Here is a 19,666-nt window from a genome sequence, read left to right as displayed (position 1 = left end):
AGTAATGGGTGTCGTGGGGAGTAGAGTCAGGGGTGGGAGTAGAATCAGGGAAGGCTTGATGAAGTGACAGCTTAGCTAAGATTCAAAGGATGACTCCAACTCAGGTGGACAAAGAAAAGAAAGTATTTTAGAAACAGTGAATATTATATGAGAAAACTCAGAATTGCAAGAATGAGATACCTCTGTGGACCAGACAATTCTGTATGGCTAGAGCTTGGAAAACGAGGGTACAAAGCCGAGATGTGAGTCATAGGACCAGGGATTTGTTGGGACTTCACCCATCGAGCAGTGAGAAGCCATGGAAGAGGTGTGAGCAGAGAAGACATGGTAGATTTGAGAATTTAAATGCCTGTTCTAGCTAAATTGAAAATAGACCACATTGGAGGCAGGAGTGGGTGGAGGGAGACAAGTAGGAGGGTTCTGCCCTAGTCCAGGTTGAACCACAGTCGTGGCAGTGAGGTTGGATCAATAAGCTGGAAAATGTTGTTCTCATATTGCTTCCTGCATCAGATGGGAAAAACACCTCAAAGAAGTTGAGTGATCCGTACAAGATCATAGAACCAATATGTGGGAGCACCAGGTCCAGACCTAGCTTCTGTCACTGGTTTGAAGCTCTATCCAGAGTACCAGAACTTCTCAAGCTTCTTCTGTGACATGAGTTTGTCTACATGGCAGATGCATTTCCACACGTGTATCTGTTTACTCCCTTGCAAGAAAGCAGATCCCAAAGCACAAGAGTTAGAGAGGGGGGTTATTACATAGGCAACGGTGATTTCACTCTGGTTCATTAAAAACAGAAAAGGAATCATTTGAAAATGTATTCACTTACCTCTTATTAGTAACACATCTCTCCCACTCCAGTTGGTGCCTGAGACTTGCACCCAGCTTGAAGCTACTGATAGCTTCACTTACTCTTGAGATTGGGATGGGGGATGAGGGGAGGATTTCTTTTTTCTGCTCTATCTTTAAGGAATGTTGCTCCATTTCATTTTCCCAAAGAGAGTAGGGACAGAAGACTCTGCTGCTCATTTCTGAGGTGACTAATGGGCTCTCAGGTCCCAGGTCTGGGACCTTGGTTATAAAGTTGTTTGTGAGAGGTACGTATGAGGGAGGTAATGAAAGAATGCAGAAGGTAAGATTTTGATGAGCTGCATCTGTCATGACTCTCTGAGGTCATAGATTTGCAGAAGTGATTCTGTTTAGTCAAAATTCTTTGGGGCAAGACCCTGTAATTCCTCCTTTATGGTGAATTGCCCTTCCCCTCCACTTCTATCCCCCCTCTCTCTCTCTCCCCACCCCATTTTTCCTCCTTTCCTCCCTCCCTTCTTCCCTTCTTCCTTCCTCCCCAACCCCCCTCTTTCTTTTAACAATAGTTCTTGGATGCTGGATTCCATAGTAGAGGGTTTTGTGGTTAATACCCAAGCTAATGCACACATAGGTCAAAGGAAAAATTATGACCATATTTCACGGCAGATGAGACTATAGAAGTTAGACTGTAGACGTACGATAACAATCACCTAAAAGCCCCCCAATTCTCAAATAGCGACCATTCCAAATTCCTACTGAATTACTCCCAGATGCATTTTCCTTTGCTATAGGCCATGTTTAGATCTTGGGAGGAGCTCACTGGGTGCTGACAAAGGAATAGTTTTAGAAAGCACCAGATAGGCCTGCAGGTATTCTGGCATGGGCTCAAAGGCCACAGGCATCCTCTGTCCCAGCTGTCACAATAGAATAGGAATGGGTTGGTAAGCATGTGACAGGGTGAGGAGGGAGCTGCTGAAAGACCTCAGAGTACCACCAATCATGTGCTTTCCCTACCCCCAGATGGCCTCATACTTTTTTCCTTTCCTTACCCAACCAGAAGATTCAGATTCTTGTGGGAAGGAGGAGGGCTCAGCCCAGCTCAGACCCAGAATGGAGAAAGGAGGAATGAGAACTAAAGGAATCCTCATAAAGGATCCTGGCATCTTCCCACGAGTGAACTCTGACCACATACTCATCTGTATTGCGAAAATAACACTGATCTCACGAGGCTAATGACATTTTCTTGGCTCAAAGATCACAGCAAACAATTTCGGCCACAGGAACAAAACATTCCTTTAAAAATATTCAGTGTAAAGATTCCAGCTCACTGAAGACTGGAGCCATTTTTTTTCCGGGGGAAAAATCATCAGGAAAAGCCCAAAGCAATTCATAAGCCCTGCGTGGACTGAATTTGAAGCTGGGCAGCTGTAGGCCAGTGAGGCCAAGCAGAGCCTCACACTGCAGATACCCAGTCCACTCAGTTACCATGAATGAAACTCACTTACCTTTTCCAGAATAAAACTTTTGGCAGAGCCGTTTTCTTAGGACTATCATTGTGGCTATGAACATTAAAGCAATGATGAAGGAGAGGATGAAAATATGAAGCAGTGAAGATGGACGGATCTCGGGGGATTCCAGATCACCTGGAGGAAAGAAAAGCACCAGAATCCCATTACATGTTAGCTTAGAGGTAAACCAACAAGTTGGCCAAATGACTGGGTTATAACCAACATGGCCAACTTGCACTGAGCATTTACTCCATGCCAGGTACTGTCCTATGAATGCTGTATGTATATGAATGCTGTATATATATGAATGCTGTATGTATATGAATGTTGTATGTATTCGCTCTTTTACTCCTCACAACCATCCTATGAGACAGGCTTTACTATGACCCTCATTTTACTGATGAAGGAAGTGAGGCACAGAGGCCTTTCCCAAAGTTATACAGTAAGTGACATAGCTGAGATATAATCCAGGCTGCCTGGTTCCAGATCCCATGCTTTTCATCATTCTGATACACCTATCATATTATGTCTTCCTTCCTTCTTTCTTTCTTCTTTTTCTTTCATTCCTTTCTTTCTTTCTTCCTTCCTTCCTTCTTTCTTTCTCCCTTCCTCCCTTCTTTCCTTCCTTCCTTCCTTTTTTCTTCTTTCTTTCCCTTCTTTCTCTCTCTCTCTCCTTCTCTCCTCCTTCATCATCTCTCTTTTCCCAGTAGGATAGTCCCTCAGCCCGAATATGTCTCCTCACTCCACTGGTAAGCACTCATGGTGCTTAGAATTTTTACCATCAGTTATTCAATCTCCAGGATTAACAGGATCCTTTTGAAAAAACTAGAATATCATACCTTAGCATGAATCACTACAACTAGCCCTTTTCCTTGTCTCAGCTAATCAAGGTCTGACAGTGAGGAAAAGATGAACTAGTAGAGAGGTGGATGAGAAGAGTAATTTTGGAGGTTGGGGGAAAGACTTGTAAAGGAGAGCTCTGGTTAGAATGAGGGCCCCAGACTGACAAAGGGCAGGCCTGGAGGGGCGTCCACTGTAGGGAGATGGAAGGGTATCCAGGGTAAACTGTGCCCTTTCCAAAAGGCTGAATTTTGCCTCATGGAGTAACTCATAAAGAATAAACATAACAGGGAATTCCCTGGAGGCCCAGTGGTTAGGAGTGTGCGCTCTCACTGCTGAGGGCCCCAGGTTCAATCCCTGGTTGGGGAGCTAAAATCCCACAAGCTGTGCGGCGTGGCCAAAAGAGAAAAAAGAACATAACAGCCTGGTCCAGGAAAAACCTGGCAAAACTGCTCATGAGGAAGGGCTCAGTCCTGCCAACTGCCCTCCCCCTCCCCTATCATAGGGCTGTCTGAGAATCACAGACAGTTTTAGCTGAGGAGGGATCAGATATCATTTGATGTGAGGCCTTCGTTTTACAGTTGAGGAAGTAAGGCTCTGAGATGCTAAATTATCTATAAGGTCATCACTGCTAAGTAAGTGACGAAGCCAGGATTGCAAACCTAGATCTGTCTGATCCAAAGCTCAGGCCCCACAGATATTTGTCTCTATCCTAAGTTTGTGGTGAACATTAAGAAAAATAAAAAGCATTACGAAGTCTGGTTCATCTACACATTGGATAATCCATATATAAAAATTTTAATTGAGGTATAATTGTCATATAACATCATATTAGTTTTAGGTATACAACATAATGATTTGATATTTGTATATACTGTGACTGATCACCACAATACGTCTAGTTAACCTCCCTTACCATACATAACCCATAGTAATTAATATCTTCTAGGAAATGCTGATTAAGCACTTGCTACATGTAGCACCATAAGTCAAAGAGTTCTCACTGTCCCCACAACAGGAGAGGCCCCTACTTCAGTGCCTTTATGCAAACCCTTGTCCTGGGCAGGTTCCCTCATAGTTCCTTCCACACACAAACTCTACTTATTCCTGAAGACTTTCTAACATTGAACATCCAACAGGACATCAGTCTGCTTAGATTGTAAGTATCTGAAGTGCAAAGATTTTCTCTAAGTCATCTCTGAATCCCCTATAGAGCCAGGTGCCAGCTACATGAAAGGTGTCAATAAGGATCTGTTGGGCTGAATTGACCATCTGTCTATCTAGTCTACCTTGCCCAATCTTCCTTGTCTTTAGTTACCTTGTGGCAGACTGCTGCTTATCCCTTAAATCCATTCTCCATTTCTTCTCTAGTATTAGCTAGGGATTAGGTGGACACATGCCTTCTCTGAGACTACATTTCTAAGCCTCCCCTGCAGTTAGGTGTGGCCAGCCACGTGAACTAAGTTCAGGACTAGAGAATGGGTCTTTTGAGTCTTGGCCTTCAAACACTGAATGTGTCTCTTTTCCTTTCTGAAGGCTGAAACATGAATGTGGCAGTGACCCAGCTTTGACAATTCAGCAGGGGTAACATCCTGGAGAGTGCCAGAGCAACAAGATGGAAAGAACCTGGATTATTGAATAACTTTATGGAATATAGTGACTTACCTGCTCTGAACCACCTTCTATCTCTGACTGTGACATCAGAGAGAAATATACTCCTGCTTTATTTGAGTCACTGTATTTTGAGGTTACTTAGCCTACATCCTAATACATCTTCTTTTAGATTGTTTTATAGTAATTGCATGCTACTTAACAATGATGTCATGATGCAATGGGAAAAACATTGGATTTATCCTATCTACAGCCTCATGCACTCATAAGGAAGTCATGCCTCTCACTAAAGGTACCATACTTTTTTTCCTGTTTCATCCTTTCTGACTGCTAAGGACTTTACAAACATATTTCATTTAATCCTCACAATAACCCTATTAGATATCTACCATTATTTACCCTCATTCTACAAATGAGAGGCTGAGTTCTAGGGTGGCACAGTCATACGTTCATGTTCTCAGAGCTAGTAGGTAGCAGAGAGAGGATTTGAAATTCAAGTCCATCTGACTTCAGAGCCCATGCTCCTGACCACTGCCAGAGAGTCACTTCCAAGTCTCCTGGGAGAACTTCTCTGCCAGCCCTACAAGGGTCTTGTTATAATTATTTCCTGTGTTCCAATCTCATTATATTTCCTAATGAAAATGCAACACTGCCTTAGTGGAAGGAACCCTGTTTCAAAGGGAAAATGGTCTCATTGCTCCTTCATTTCTGATTGAAAATTAGGATGTTCAGTCATCTATTCTAGAGCCACTGGAGCAGCTCCCACCCCAGACTCTCACTGCTATATTTGTTTTATTCATTGACTTCTGGAGAAGCATGTTGTGGGTCACAGAAGTCAGCTGTGAGCTGCTCAACTTATGAGAATGAGTAGAAAGGGGACAGTCATAAGACAATTTAAAAATGCCTTTGTGAAACAGAAGCAAGAATGCCTTTGTGGGAGAATGTGTGACTTTGGTTATTTTGTTGCTATTTTGTTGGTGTTTGTATCACAAACTAGGGGATCATTTGACTGCTCTGATCTGGCTGTCCACACAGACTAGCAGCTGGGATGATGGGACTGGGGTCATCCAAGACTAAGTCTCCAACCCATTAATCTGACATTTATTGAGCACTATATGGGCAGAGCACTGAGGTTTTGCTTTAGTTTGGACATAAAGAAGACTCATGTGAACAATTAAAATACATGGAAAATAAAATACCAATGAAAGAGAAAAGACAAGTACAGTCACAGGCAAACAAAGAAATGGTACAGGCAATAGGTTTTAGGACACAAGATGAAGGAAAGATGCCTTGTACCCTGGAGTTACCTGAGCTGCCATGGAGAACTGGTGAAGAGGGCGAATAATGATATTTTATGTGGAAGAAACTACTGAGCAGAGAAGTCATGGTGATTGGAGAGGTACAAGAGGTTCAGAGAGTACAGGGAAAGGAAGGGGAGCTGCCTGGAGCAGAGGATCCATGTCAGGGGATAGGATGAATATAGAGCTGGGAAGGATTCTCAACATATCTCTAGAGACTGGTTGAAAATCTCTGACTACACAAAGATTCCTCCATTCCCCTGCCAGCCGCATTCATGAGTGGTATCCTAGGAGCTCCCAACCTCTGATGCAGACCCCACAGGTCTCTCCCACGATTGTTGACTATTCCAGCAGCTCTGTTGGCTCCCTTGGAGAGAAGAGCCAGCTTACTTCATTCCTAACTTCTCACCACCCCAAGGCTTCCAGAAGAATGGTTAGTCTGCTCTTCCACCTCTCTACCATGAAGAAAAAAAATACTGATGTACTCAGTGATGTGAAGTCTAGATTCCAGTTATTTCCAAATTCATCTTACCCAGGCCCCTGTTTCCCAGCAAAGCTCCTTATATGTGTCATTCTAGAAAACCACATTTCATCCAAAGTATTGGCCAAAAATTAACCAGGCAGAAAATTCCACATAACAAAGGAGAGTTTACTAAACAATTCTTGGAAAAAAATAATTCCCCTGGGATTGTAATATATAAGACTCTAGACCTCTGGTACGAATTAGTTATAGCTCAATTTTTATAAGGTGACAAGTCTGGTGGTCTTAGCTGTGATTTAAAAAAGAGGTAGAGAATATTGAAAGGTCCAAACTTGCCTAATTCACTATTTTCACTCAGAGTTGGCCCTAAAAATGGTAAGTTGCTAAATCCTTAGCATGAATCCTCTCCTTACTTCCTCACTTCATCATAATCACTTAGTTAGAAAGAAGCTGGGCTAACTTTAGCGCTGAAATTGGGTAGCCAAGTGTGGATAGCTGGGGAAGCGGGGAATTGGGGGTTTGAAGATGACAACGGAGATGGCTGCCTCTGAAAACTATATCAGGGAGGATTCTTTTCTTGTAAAAAAGAGAAATGCTAGGAAATTAATGATGAGATGGGCATTGAGTCACTTGAAAGTTCTCAGTCTGGTCTGTGGATTGATGCCAATCCATGATAAAATTTAATTTGAGACAGGGCAGGTATCTCTGGTGCCCCAACTCATATTCTGCCTGTCTTACCCCTGATTTCAGCTATGGCTGAATGTGGCTGAATGATGGATGGCTCTGTGCAGGTTCTAACTCACTTCCCCCAGACAGTCTTGCCTCAACCATGTGCTACTTTATGCCAGGGCTCCCCCAATGCTGAGGGTTGGTCCCTTTCATCATTACTTCCAGTGACCCATTTGTAGAATTTTTGCTTCTCATCTCTACAAATTTAGGCTCCACTTAAAGGTCCAGCTTCCTAGTGGCAAGTGCTTCTCCCAAAGGATGCTGTACCAAGGGATATGTTCTATTGCATCTAGATAATGCCTAGTCAGCTTGAGCTCTACCCACTGTCAGATCAGCAGGCAAAGAAAAGAATCATTGCACTGGTAGAGTAATCAATCTTGATTACCAGGAAGAACTCAAATGCTGCTACATAATGGAGGCAAGGAAGACTATGTCTGGAACTCAGGGATCCACTGATTCTCTGAGTCTTGTTACTTCCATACCCAGTAATAACAATGAAAAGGCAATTGCTACAACTTCAGTCTGCTAAGGGCAAGGTGACTACGGGCTCATGTCTCTCAGGGTTGAAAGTCTGAGTCACCCCCAACCCCTATTTCTCTTCATCTTCCAGGCAAACAAACTATTCCATCTGAAATGCTGAGCGAGGGAAATCTAGAATGTATGGTGGATGAGAGAAATGACAAACATCACTTACGGCTTGGGATCAGTTGCAGCAGCAGAAGCTGTAACTTGTTCCATGAACTCTCGTATGTGCATCTTGTGCAGAGATTGTAGCTACTTCCCTGCCTGAAGCCTCGGAGACAGTGGACTTAATGTAGGGCATGAATGGAGGGATTTGAGCAGCACAAGGGATAGACTGTTGTAGTCCTGCCTCATTTCCTCTCAGCTTCACCCCTGATTTCAGCCACAGACTGGGTAGAATTCAGGGTGGGCCTTGACTCACTTCATGGTCAGTGATTCACCTCAAGTGGATACATTGCTTTCTGCCCTGGAATGACTTTGATGCTATAGATGGTATGGGGAGCTCACTCAGCCCACATGCATGCATAGCTCACAGTAGAAGGCAGTTAACGCTCCTGGGGACAACTGTTAACCACTGGGGGTAAAAGCAGATTGATTAGTCCTTCCACCTGAAGCCCTTTGAGTAAACATCTTAGGAGATGATCTATGCACTTCTCAGGTGGTCCTTGAGTACTTAAGCTTCTATTGTCCACACCAACAACTTTGGTAATGCACCCTTCTATTTGCTTTTCTTTCTTTCCTGTCTTGATTTCCTAAACCTCTCACTTCTGCTCCCTGGGGTCATCACCTAAATACCTGCATGCCGCACAAGTCCTTATCATAGGCTCTGTTTTATCTAACTAAGGTAAAGGGCAAATAGTGAAATATAATGACAACATAGCAAATCTTCTATAAAGTCAAATTTATCATAACTAGGGGCTGTTCTTTACTTGGAGATTATATCCTTTATTGGTATGATAGCAGAATAATGACTCACCTCAAACATGTCCATGTTCTGAAACCTGTGAATGAGTTATCCTACACAGCAGAAAGATTTTGCAGATGTGATTATATTAAGGACCTTGAAATGTGAAAATTATCCTAAATTATCAGGTTGAGGTATGTATTGCGGGGAGGCATCTAATGTAATCACAGGGTCCTTAAAAGGTGGAAAAGGTGGCTCTTAAAAGGCAAGAGAGTTAAAGAAAGAGATGTGATGACAGAGGCAGAGATCTGAGTAATGCAATTGCTGGTGTTGAAGGCTGTAGGAAAGGTCCACGAGCCAAGGAATACAGGTGGCCTCCAGAAGGCAGAAAAATCAGGAAAATGAATTCTCAGAGCCTGTGCAATCCTGTCAACACCTTGATTTGAGACCAGTGAAGCCGTTTTCAGATTTCTGACCTCAAAAAGAGTGAGGTTAAGCCCATGATGTTTGTGGAACAATAGGAAACTTATGTCTCTGGTGATAAAATGACCTGTCTCTTATGAAATGATTATGATACTAGATGTTAACTCTCTTATTTGGCAAATGAATGTTCTTGGCAGATAAAAGAATTGTCCGACTACCAAAATTGTCAGAAATTTTGCTGGTGCACGGAATTCTAAAGTATGGGATTCAGCATAGCCAGTGAAGCCTCTAAATGATTATTTTAAGAGGTCAGTTTTCCTGGAAAACCCTAAAACCACTTGGCTGGCAGCAAAGTCAGCAAAGTAACATTCATACTGCTGACTCGTAGTACTGTGCCTGAATCACAATGATGAGCCTTTATGCTGGGTGTTTTCAGTTTCCTCTCTGGATCCATTCTCTCCACTCCAACACTCAGTTCTGAGCTCTGAGAGGTTGACTTTATGAACATGTCAGTGGAATTCCACCTGGGCTCTGCTAATGGGAAGCACCAGCAGGAGACTGGAGGGTGGGAGGAGAACGAGGTTGTGGTATCCATTCATCAGCTTCTGCTCTTTGGGGTTGATGCAGGTGGCAGCATCCCTGTACCGGAGGCCACAGCTCCCTCCTCCAGGTTCCAGTAGCCTCTCCAGGGTGGTAATTGCTCCCCGACCTTTGAAGCCCCAGGTGTCCTGCACTACCTTTAGTACTTTCTCTAAATCCTAATCCCACCTTCATAAATAGTCCCTTTATTACACTGTCCTCAGATTACTCATTCTGAATGTGTCATCCATTTCTTGCCTGAACCCTGACTGGTAAGCTAGGCAGCTCTTACCTTGGTCAATGATGGCCGAAGTGAGTTCCTTCATATTGGCATTCCAGAACACACAGCTGAAATTCCTGCCAGGGTGTGGCTTTAGGCGCAAAACACTAGTGACCTGGTAGAGGCCTTCAGAGGTCTTGGTGTGGCTGGTGTTGGTGGGAACACTGGTATTTGGCCAGGACACTTCTGCCAGGGGATAGCCTACAGCCTGGCAGGTGAGCTCTACCTCATCTGTCCCTGGGACCTTAAGGTTGCGAGTGTTTATTTTCTTGTAGGAAGCTGGATAAGAGAAGAAGAAAAAGAAATAAGTCTCTCTTTTCTGATTCCCGTAGATCTCTGTACTCAATGCCACGTGAAGTAAAATTATCATTATCAATATTAAGTACTAATAGTTTTAACTTGTTAAACATTTCCTATGTCCCAGATATCATGCTATTTTACATACATCGAATTATTTAATTTTTACAATACATCAAAACAGCATTGTTAATATACCCAACTTTTGTTGAAGGTAATTGAGGCTAGAGAGGTCGAGATTTCACTCAGAGGCACAGGGCTTTTAACTGGTGGAGCCAATTTATGAACACTCGAGGTTTGATTCCAAATCTCAATGGTGCTTTACGCTACCACAATCTGTGGCATCCTGTATTAATGTAAATTATCTTACAATTGGGGATTGGAGAAAAGAGAGGCTGGGTAAACTAAATCACTAGAGAACCCCCATATCTCACTTTATTTAGTACTTTTTCTAACATCTTCAGGAGAAAATTTCTTTCCATGTCCTCTTTTCCTCTGTCCTCTTTAAGATTAGGAGGAGAAAAAATAAGGACCTAGAGATCTGTTGGAGGTCAGATCCATTGCCATCTTGGTCCCAGATGGTTCCATCTGGGTTTGTTTTTTCGTTTTTTTAACACCTTTATTGGAATATAATTGCTTTACATTGCTGTGTTAGTTTCTGCTGTATAACAAAGTGAATCAGCTCTACCTATACTTACACCCCATATCCCCTCCTTCTTGCATCTCCCTCCCACCCTCCCTATGCCACCCCTCTAGGTGGACAAAAAGCACCTAGCTGGTCTCCCTGTGCTATGTGGCTTCTTCCCCCTAGCTATCTATTTTACATTTGGTAGTGGCTATATGTCAATGCCACTCTCTCACTTCGTCCCAGCTTACCCTTTCCCCTCCCCGTGTCCTCAAGTCCATTCTCTACATCTGTGTCTTTAGTCCTGTCCTGTCCCTAGGTTCTTCAGAACAATTTTTTCTTTAGATTCCATATATATGTGCTAGCGTACGGTATTTGTCTTTCTCTTTTTGACTTACTTCACCCTGTATGGCAGATTCTAGGTCCATCCACCTCACTACAAATAATTCAATTTCGTTTCCTATTATGGCTGAGTAATATTCCATTGTATATATGTGCCACATCTTCTTTACCCATTCATCTGTTGATGGACACTTAGGTTGCTTCCATGTCCTGGCTATTGGAAATAGTGCTGCAATGAATGTTGTGGTACATGACACGTTTTGAGTTATGGTTTTCTCAGGGTATATGCCCAGTAGTGGGATTGCTGGGTCATATGGTAGTTCTATTTTTAGTTTTTTAAGGAACCTCCATACTGTTCTCCATAGTGCCTGTACCAATTTACATTACCACCAACAGTGCAAGAGGGTTCCCTTTTCTCCACATCCTCTCCAGCATTTATTGTTTCTGGATTTTTTGATGATGGCCATTCTGACTGGTGTGAGGTGATACCTCATTGTAGTTTTGATTTCTCTAATGATTAGTGATGTTGAGCATTCTTTCATGGGTTTGTGGCAATCTGTATATCTTCTTTAGAGAAATGTCTATTTAGGTCTTCTGCCCATTTTTGGATTGGGTTGTTTGTTTATTTGATATTGAGCTGCATGAGCTGCTTGTATATTTTGGAGATTGATCCTTTGTCAGTTACTTCGTTTGCAAATATTCTCTCCCATTCTGAGGATTGTCTTTTCATCTGGTTTATGGTTTCCTTTTCTGTGCAAAAGCTTTTAAGTTTCCTTAGGTCCCATTTGTTTCTTTTTGTTTTTATTTCCATTTCTCTAGGAGGTGGGTCAAAAAAGGATCTTGCTGTGATTTATGTCAAATAGTGTTCTTCCTATGTTTTCCTCTAGGAGTTTTATAGTGTCTGGCCTTACATTTAGGTCTTTAATCCATTTTGAGCTTATTTTTGTGTATGGTGTTAGGGAGTGTTCTAATTTCATTCTTTTACATATAGCTGTCCAGTTTTCCCAGCACAACTTATTGAAGAGGCTGTCTTTTCTCCATTGTACATCCTTGCCTCCTTTGTCATAGATTAGTTGACCCTAGGTGCATGGGTTTATCTCTGGGTTTTCTATCCTGTTTTTTGATCTATATTTCTGTTTTTGTGCCAGTACCATACTGTCTTGATTACTGTAGGTTTGTAGTATAGTCTGAAGTTAGGGAGCCTGATTCCTCCAGCTCCATTTTTCTTTCTCAAGATTGCTTTTGCTTTTTGGGGTCTTTTGTGTTTCCATACAAATTGTGAAATATTTGTTCTAGTTCTGTGAAAAATGCCAGTGGTAGTTTGATAGGGATTGCACTGAATCTGTAGATTGCTTTGGGTAGTATAGTCATTTTCACAATGCTGATTCTTCCAATCCAAGAACACGCTATATTGTTCCATCTGTTTGTATCACCTTTAATTTCTTTAATCAGTGTCTTACAGTTTTCTGCTTACAGGTCTTTTGTCTCCTTAGGTAGATTTATTCCTAGGTATTTTATTCATTTTGTTGCAATGGTAAATGGGAGTGTTTCCTTAATTTCTCTTTCAGATTTTCCATCATTAGTGTACAGGAATGCAAGAGATTTCTGTTCATTAATTTTGTATCCTGCTACTTTACCAAATTCATTGATTAGCTCTAGTAGTTTTCTGGTAGCATCTTTAGGATTCTCTATGTATACTATCATGTCATCTGCAAACAGTGACTTTTTTACTTCTTCTTTTCTGATTTGGATTCTTTTTATTTCTTTTTCTTCTCTGATTGCTGTGGTTAAAACTTCCAAAACTATGTTGAATAATAGTGGTGAGAGTGGACAACCTTGTCTTGTTCCTGATCTTAGAGGAAATGGTTTCAGTTTTTCACCATTGAGAACTATGTTGGCTGTGGGTTTGTCATATATGGCCTTTATTATGTTGAGGTAGGTTCCCTCTATGCCTACTTTCTGGAGAGTTTTTATCTTAAATGGGTGTTGAATTTTGTCAAAAGCTTTTTCTGCATCAATTGAGATGATCATATGATTTTTATCCTTCAATTTGTAAATATGGTGTATCACAATGATTGATTTATGTATATTGAAGAATCCTTGCATTCCTGGGATAAACCCCACTTGATCATGGTGTATGATCCTTTTAATGTGCTGTTGCATTCTGTTTGCTAGTATTTTGTTGAGTATTTTTGCATCTATGTTCATCAGTGATGCTGTCCTGTAGTTTTTTTTGTGTGTGTGACATCTTTGTCTGGTTTTGGTATCAGGGTGATTGTGGCCTTGTAGAATGAGTTTGGGAGTGTTCCTCCCTCTACTATAGTTTGGAAGAGTTTGAGAAGGATACGTGTTAGCTCTTCTCTAAATGTTTGATAGAATTCGCCTGTGAAGCTGTCTGGTCCTGGGCTTTTGTTTGTTGGAAGATTTTTAATCACAGTTTCAATTGCAGTGCTTGTGATGGGTCTGTTAATATTTTCTATTTCTTCCTGATTCAGTCTCGGAAGGTTGTGCTTTTCCAAGAACTTGTTCATTTCTTCCAGGTTGTCCATTTTATTGGCATAGAGTTGCTTGTAGAAATCTCTCATGATCTTTTGTATTTCTGCAGTGTCAGTTGTTACTTCTCCTTTTTCATTTCTAATTCTGTTGATTTGAGTCTTCTCCCTTTTTTTCTTGATGATTCTGGCTAATGGTTTATCAACTTTGTTTATCTTCTCAAAGAACTACCTTTTAGTTTTATTGATTTTTGCTATCATTTTCATCATTTCTTTTTCATTTATTTCTGATCTGATCTTTATGATTTCTTTCCTTCTGCTAACTTTGAGGTTTCTTGTTCTTCTTTCTCTAATTGCTTTAGGTGTAGGGTTAGGTTGTTTATTTGAGATGTTTCTTGTTTCTTGAAGTAAGATTGTATTGCTATAATCTTCCCTCTTAGAACTGTTTTTGCTGCATCCCAGGTTTTGGGTCGTCGTGTTTTCATTGTCATTTGTTTCTAGGTATTTTTTGATTTCCTCTTTGATTTCTTCAGTGATCTCTTGGTTATTTAGTAGTGTATTGTTTAGCCTCCATGTGTTTGTATTTTTTACAGATCTTTATCTGTAATTGATATCTAGTCTCATAGCATTGTGGTCAGAAAAGATACTTGATACAATTTCAATTTTCTTAAATGTACCAAGGCTTGATTTGTGCCTCAAGATATGATCTATCCTGGAGAATGTTCCAGGAGCACTTGAGAAGATAGTGCATTCTGTTTTTTTTGGATGGAATGTCCTATAAATATCTATTAAGTCCATGTTGTTTAATGTATCATTTAAAGTTTGTGTTTCATTATTTATTTTCATTTTGATTGATCTGTCCATTGGTGAAAGTGGGGTGCCAAAATCCCCTATTATTATTATGTTACTGTCAATTTACCCCTTTATGGTTGTGAGCATTTTCCTTATGTACTGAGGTGCTCCTATGTTGCGTGCATAAATATTTACAATTGTTATATCTTCTTCCTGGATTGATCCCTTGATAATTCTCTAGTGTCCTTCTTTGTCTCTTGTAATAGTCTTTATTTGAAAGACTATTTTGTCTGATATGAGAATTGCTACACCAGCTTTCTTTTGATTTCCACTTTCATGGAATATCTTTTTCCATCCCCTCACTTTCAATCTGTATGTGTACCTAGGTCTGAAGTGGGTCTCTTGTAGACAGCATATATACAGGTCTTGTTTTTGTAACCATTCAGCCAGTCTATGTCTTTTGGTTGGTGCATTTAATCCATTTACATTTAAGGTAGTTATCAATATGTATGTTCCTATTACCATTTTCTTAATTGTTTTGGGTTTGTTATTGTAGGTCTTTTCCTTCTCTTGTGTTTCTTGCCTAGAGAAGTTCCTTTAGCATTTGTTGTAAAGCAGGTTTGGTGGTGCTGAATTTTCTTATCTTTTGCTTGTCTGTAAAGGTTTTAATTTCTCCATCGAATTTGAATGAGATCCTTGCTGGGTAGAGTAATCTTGGTTGTAGGTTTTTTCTTTTCATCACTTTAAATATGTCCTGCCACTCCCTTTAGGCTTGCAGAGTTTCTGCTGAAAGATTAGCTGTTAATCTTATGGGGATTCCCTTGGATGTTATTTGTTGCTTTTCCCTTGCTACTTTCAATATTTTTTCTTTGTATTTAATTTTTGATCGTTTGAGTAATATGTGTCTTGGCGTGTTTCTCCTTGGATTTATCCTGTATGGGACTCTCTGAACTTCCTGGACTTGACTGACTATTTCCCCTCCCATGTTAGGGAAGTTTTCAACTGTAATCTCTTCACATATTTTCTCAGACCCTTTCTTTTATTCTTTTTCTCCTGGGATCCCTATAATTTGAATGTTGGTGCATTTACTGTGTCCCGGATGTCTCTGAGACTGTCCTCAATTCTTTTCATTCCTTTTTCTTTATTTTGCTCTGCAGTAGTTATTTCCACTCTTCTATCTTCCAGGTCACTTATCCATTCTTCTGCCTCAGTTATTCTGCTTTTGATTCCTTCTAGAGAGTTGTTTTATTTTTTAATATATTTATTTATTTATTTGGTTGCACCAGGTTCCAGTTGCGGCAGGCAGGCTCCTTAGTCGTGGCATGAGAACTCTTAGTTGCAGCATGCATGTGGGATCTAGTTCCCTGACCAGGGATCGAACGCAGGCACCCTGCATTGGGAGCATAGAGTCTCATCCACTGCGTCACCAGGGAAGTCCCTCTAGAGAGTTTTTAATTTCATTTATTGTGCTGTTCATCATTGTTTGTTTACTCTTTAGTTCTTCTAGGTCCTTGTTAAACGTTTATTTTATTTTCTCCATTCTATTTCCAAGATTTTGGATCATCTTTACTGTCATTCCTCTGAATTCTTTTTCCGGTAAACTGCCTATTTCCTCTTCATTTGTTTGGTCAGGTGGGTTTTTACCTTGCTCCTTCATCTGCTGCATATTTCTCTGTCTTCTCATTTTGCTTAACTTACTGTGTTTGGGGTCTCCTTTTTGCAGGCTGCAAGTTCATAGTTCCCGTTGTTTTTGGTGTCTGCCCCCAGTGGGTAAGGTTGGTTCAGTGGGTTGTGTAGGCTTCCCGGTGGAGGGGACTGGTGCCTGTGTTCTGGTGGATGAGGCTGGATCCTGTCTTTCTGGTGGGCAGGACCACATCTGGTGGTGTGTTTTGGGGTGTCTGTGAACTTATTATGATTTTAGGCAGCCTCTCTGCTAATGGGTGGGGTTGTGTCCCTGTCTTGCTAGTTGTTTGGCTTGTGGTGTCCAGCACTGGAGCTTGCTGGTCGTTGAGTGGAGCTGGGTCTTAGCATTGAGATGGAGATCTCTGGGAAAGCTCTCGCTGATTGATATTACACGGGGCTGGGAGGTCTCTGGTGGTCCAATGTCCTGAACTCGGCTCTCCCACCTCAGAGGCTCTAGCCTAACAGTCGGTAGGAGCACCAAGACCCTGTCAGCCACACGGCCAGTTACATGGGGAGTTTCTTGCCTTTTGGCAAGTCTGAGGTCTTCTGCCAGCATTCAGTAGGTGTTCTATAGGAGTTGTTCCACATGTAGATGTATTTTAGATATATTTTTTGGGAGAAGGTGATCTTCACATGTTACTCCTCCACCATCTCGAAGGTCCTCTGGGTTTGGTTTTTTTGTTTTTGTTTGTAGCTTCCTTTCTTATCTCTGGACACTTTAACTTAAAGATATATGTCATTCCTGCTAAAGATGGGGGTTGATGGCTTTTGAGCAAAGACCTGGAACACCTCTGGCAACACTTTGAAGATGAATGAGTTAATACATGTAAGTGCTCAGAAAAGGGCAGGAACACAGTAAGCACTTGATAAATGCTATTATTATTTTTAAAGACTTAGATTCTGCCTATAAATAGTCAAGAACTGAGTATATTTATACTTCTCCCTAACACACACACACACACACACACACACACACACACACACACACACACCCTTCTGTGCAGTGGATGCTGAATGAATTGATCAGATATGTCTCCCTGCCCTCTAGAAAACTGAGCTCTAAAATAGACACAAGTGACATTGAGAGCACCAGGAAGACACAAGGACAAATTGCCCAGTTATCTTAGATGATAGCTAAAAATAAATATTAACCACGTACGCAGATACCAGGGAGTGTAAAAAGTAACCTGCTGATTTTTGGTGAAAGGAAGAGGGAGTGAGCACTAGCTCTCATCAGGTAGGAAATACTTCTTTAAGAAAGAATTTCAATACAATCTTTGAAGTAAAGATGTATATATGGCACGGATATGATGAAACATTTTTTTGTTAAATTTTTGGGAGGAGTATAAATGAGCACAAACTGTGAAAAGTGATTTTATATTAAAATAATGCTAATAGCCATGTGGAAAATATCAAATATGTATGATTTACTAAGTGTTTTCTAGGTGCTGAGCTCATGCCCTGTGCTTTTACATTCTGTGGAGGTGAAAGGAAGATTCATTTCCCTCTCTACAATTTTTGCTTTTTGAGAACCTCCCTTGTGCGTCTCTGTGTTATGAGTTGCTAATTTGATTAGTTACAGCCAAAGTCACTCACTGAGTCACGGGTCACTGGAGAGCAAGGTGACTGTGTCTTGAAGGGCTGCTTATAACCTGTGGCCTTCTCTTGAAGTTCTTTCCATGCCATTAAGAGTAGTTGCCCTGGCCTGCTGGCCTGCCTGCCTCAAAAATCTCTCACATCTTCCCCCACCCACAGTATTACAGCTTCTGCTTGTGACTGGGTGGGTGGGGCAGATTTTCTTATCTATGAGTTTGGATGGATAACTTCAGGGACTGATGTGCAAACCTGGACTCAGTTTAAGACAAGGGAGCAAGAAACAAGAATTCCCTATTCTGAGTCATGTTCTCCAGTGCAAATTATCAGAGAATCTCCAAAGTGGGGAGAGGGGAAAGGGAAAGATTATGTGCTCATCCAGTTGTTAATTTAAAAAAATGGAGTTCATTTCCATTTGGCTACTGATTCCTCTGGGTACAGCTCACTTAGTCAAGAACTTAAAGAGGAGCAGGGGTGAGTAGCTCTAACTACTGACTCCATCCTCTTAATATACCTTATCTTGCTTAAACCACCCAAGGACCTTAGGAGGTAGGAAAATTTCATATTCCAGTAATAAATAAGGAAACAGCTGGAATATGGGGTGGTTGGGGAGCTTTGAACTCATGTCCTTCATGGGTACAGTATTCTGAATTCTGCACTGGGATCATCACAAGAGGATGATTCTCTATGTAATCACAAAAGTCTAGGGATGAAGCAACATACATGAGAAGAGAGATATGTTTCCCAGGGGGACTTCAAAGTACCCAGAAGTAGAAGAAGATAAGAAGAATTAGGTTCTGAAGCAGCCTACTGAAGGTCTTGAAGTAGTTAGACTCATTAGTCTCCTTGGAGCCAATTTTGGTCTATCTCTAGCAATCCATCAGTATCTGAAGCATGCATTTTGAGTACTCACTTTATCTAATTTTATGTTATTTTATCTACACTTATTGTCCCTTCATTTGATATCCTCTTATAATCATTTAATCCTATTCTGTTGTAGATTATTTCTGTAAGCTCTGGGGCTTTGGAGGGGCATAGAGTAGAATAAATGGATTCATAGGAGTAGTGTGTTACAGGTGAGGGCTTGGCCTGCTCCAGCAAGGTAGCTCAGGACAAGATGCTGGTCTTGGTTGCTGAGTTGGTAGGTGATTTCAGAGGTAGGAGGGCCATGAATCAGGATCTGGGCTGAGGTTTTGACTTGGGATATATAAATAAGGGAAGAGATGGGAAAGATGTTCAACTAAAAGAATCGGCGAGAAACAATGCGACTGACAGGGACTGATTTCCAAAATATACAAACAGCTCATAGAGCTCAATATCAAAGAAACAAACAGCCCAATCAAAAAGTGGGCAGAAGACCTAAATAGACATTTTTCCAAAGAAGACATACAGATGGCCAACAGGCACATGAAAATACACTCAACATCGCTAATTATTAGAGAAATGCAAATCAAAACTATAATGAGATTATCACCTCACACCAGTCAGAATGGCCATCATCAAAAAGTCTGTAAATAATAAATGCTGAAGAGGGTGTGGAGAAAAGGGAACCCTCCTACACTGCTGGCATGAATGTAAATTGGTACAGCCACTATGGAGAACAGTATGGGGGTTCCTTAAAAAACTAAAAATAGAGTTACCATATGATCCTGCAATCCCACTCCTGGACATATATCCAGAAAAGATGAAAACTCTAATTTGAAAAGATACATGCACCCCAATGTTCAGAGCAGCACTATTTACAATACCCAAGACATGGAAGCAACGTAAATGTCCACTGACAGATGAATTGGTAAAGAAGATTCCATTGTATGGTACATACATACAATGGAATATAACTCAGCCATTAAAAAGAATGAA

General features: G+C 41.1%; 1 protein-coding gene across 1 annotated transcript in view; it reads right to left on the bottom strand.

Annotated features, from left to right (window-relative positions):
- The window catches only part of PDCD1LG2 (programmed cell death 1 ligand 2), a gene marked incomplete at its 3' end in the record, with an annotated part of 78,681 nt that overhangs the window by 43,273 nt on the left and 15,742 nt on the right, over window positions 1-19,666 (bottom strand). The window contains exons 3-4 of the mRNA XM_082656684.1: window positions 9,995-10,261; window positions 2,313-2,450 (exon numbers count right to left, since the gene is read on the bottom strand). Coding sequence (XP_082512810.1) covers window positions 2,313-2,450; window positions 9,995-10,261 — 405 coding nt within the window. The remainder of the gene's footprint in view (window positions 1-2,312; window positions 2,451-9,994; window positions 10,262-19,666) is intronic.

This window comes from Grampus griseus (assembly GCF_964374135.1).
Source record: "Grampus griseus genome assembly, chromosome: 6".
Taxonomy (NCBI): Eukaryota; Metazoa; Chordata; class Mammalia; order Artiodactyla; family Delphinidae; genus Grampus; species Grampus griseus.
Note: the sequence above shows the minus strand (reverse complement) of the source record. Positions and strands in the feature narration are given on the sequence as shown.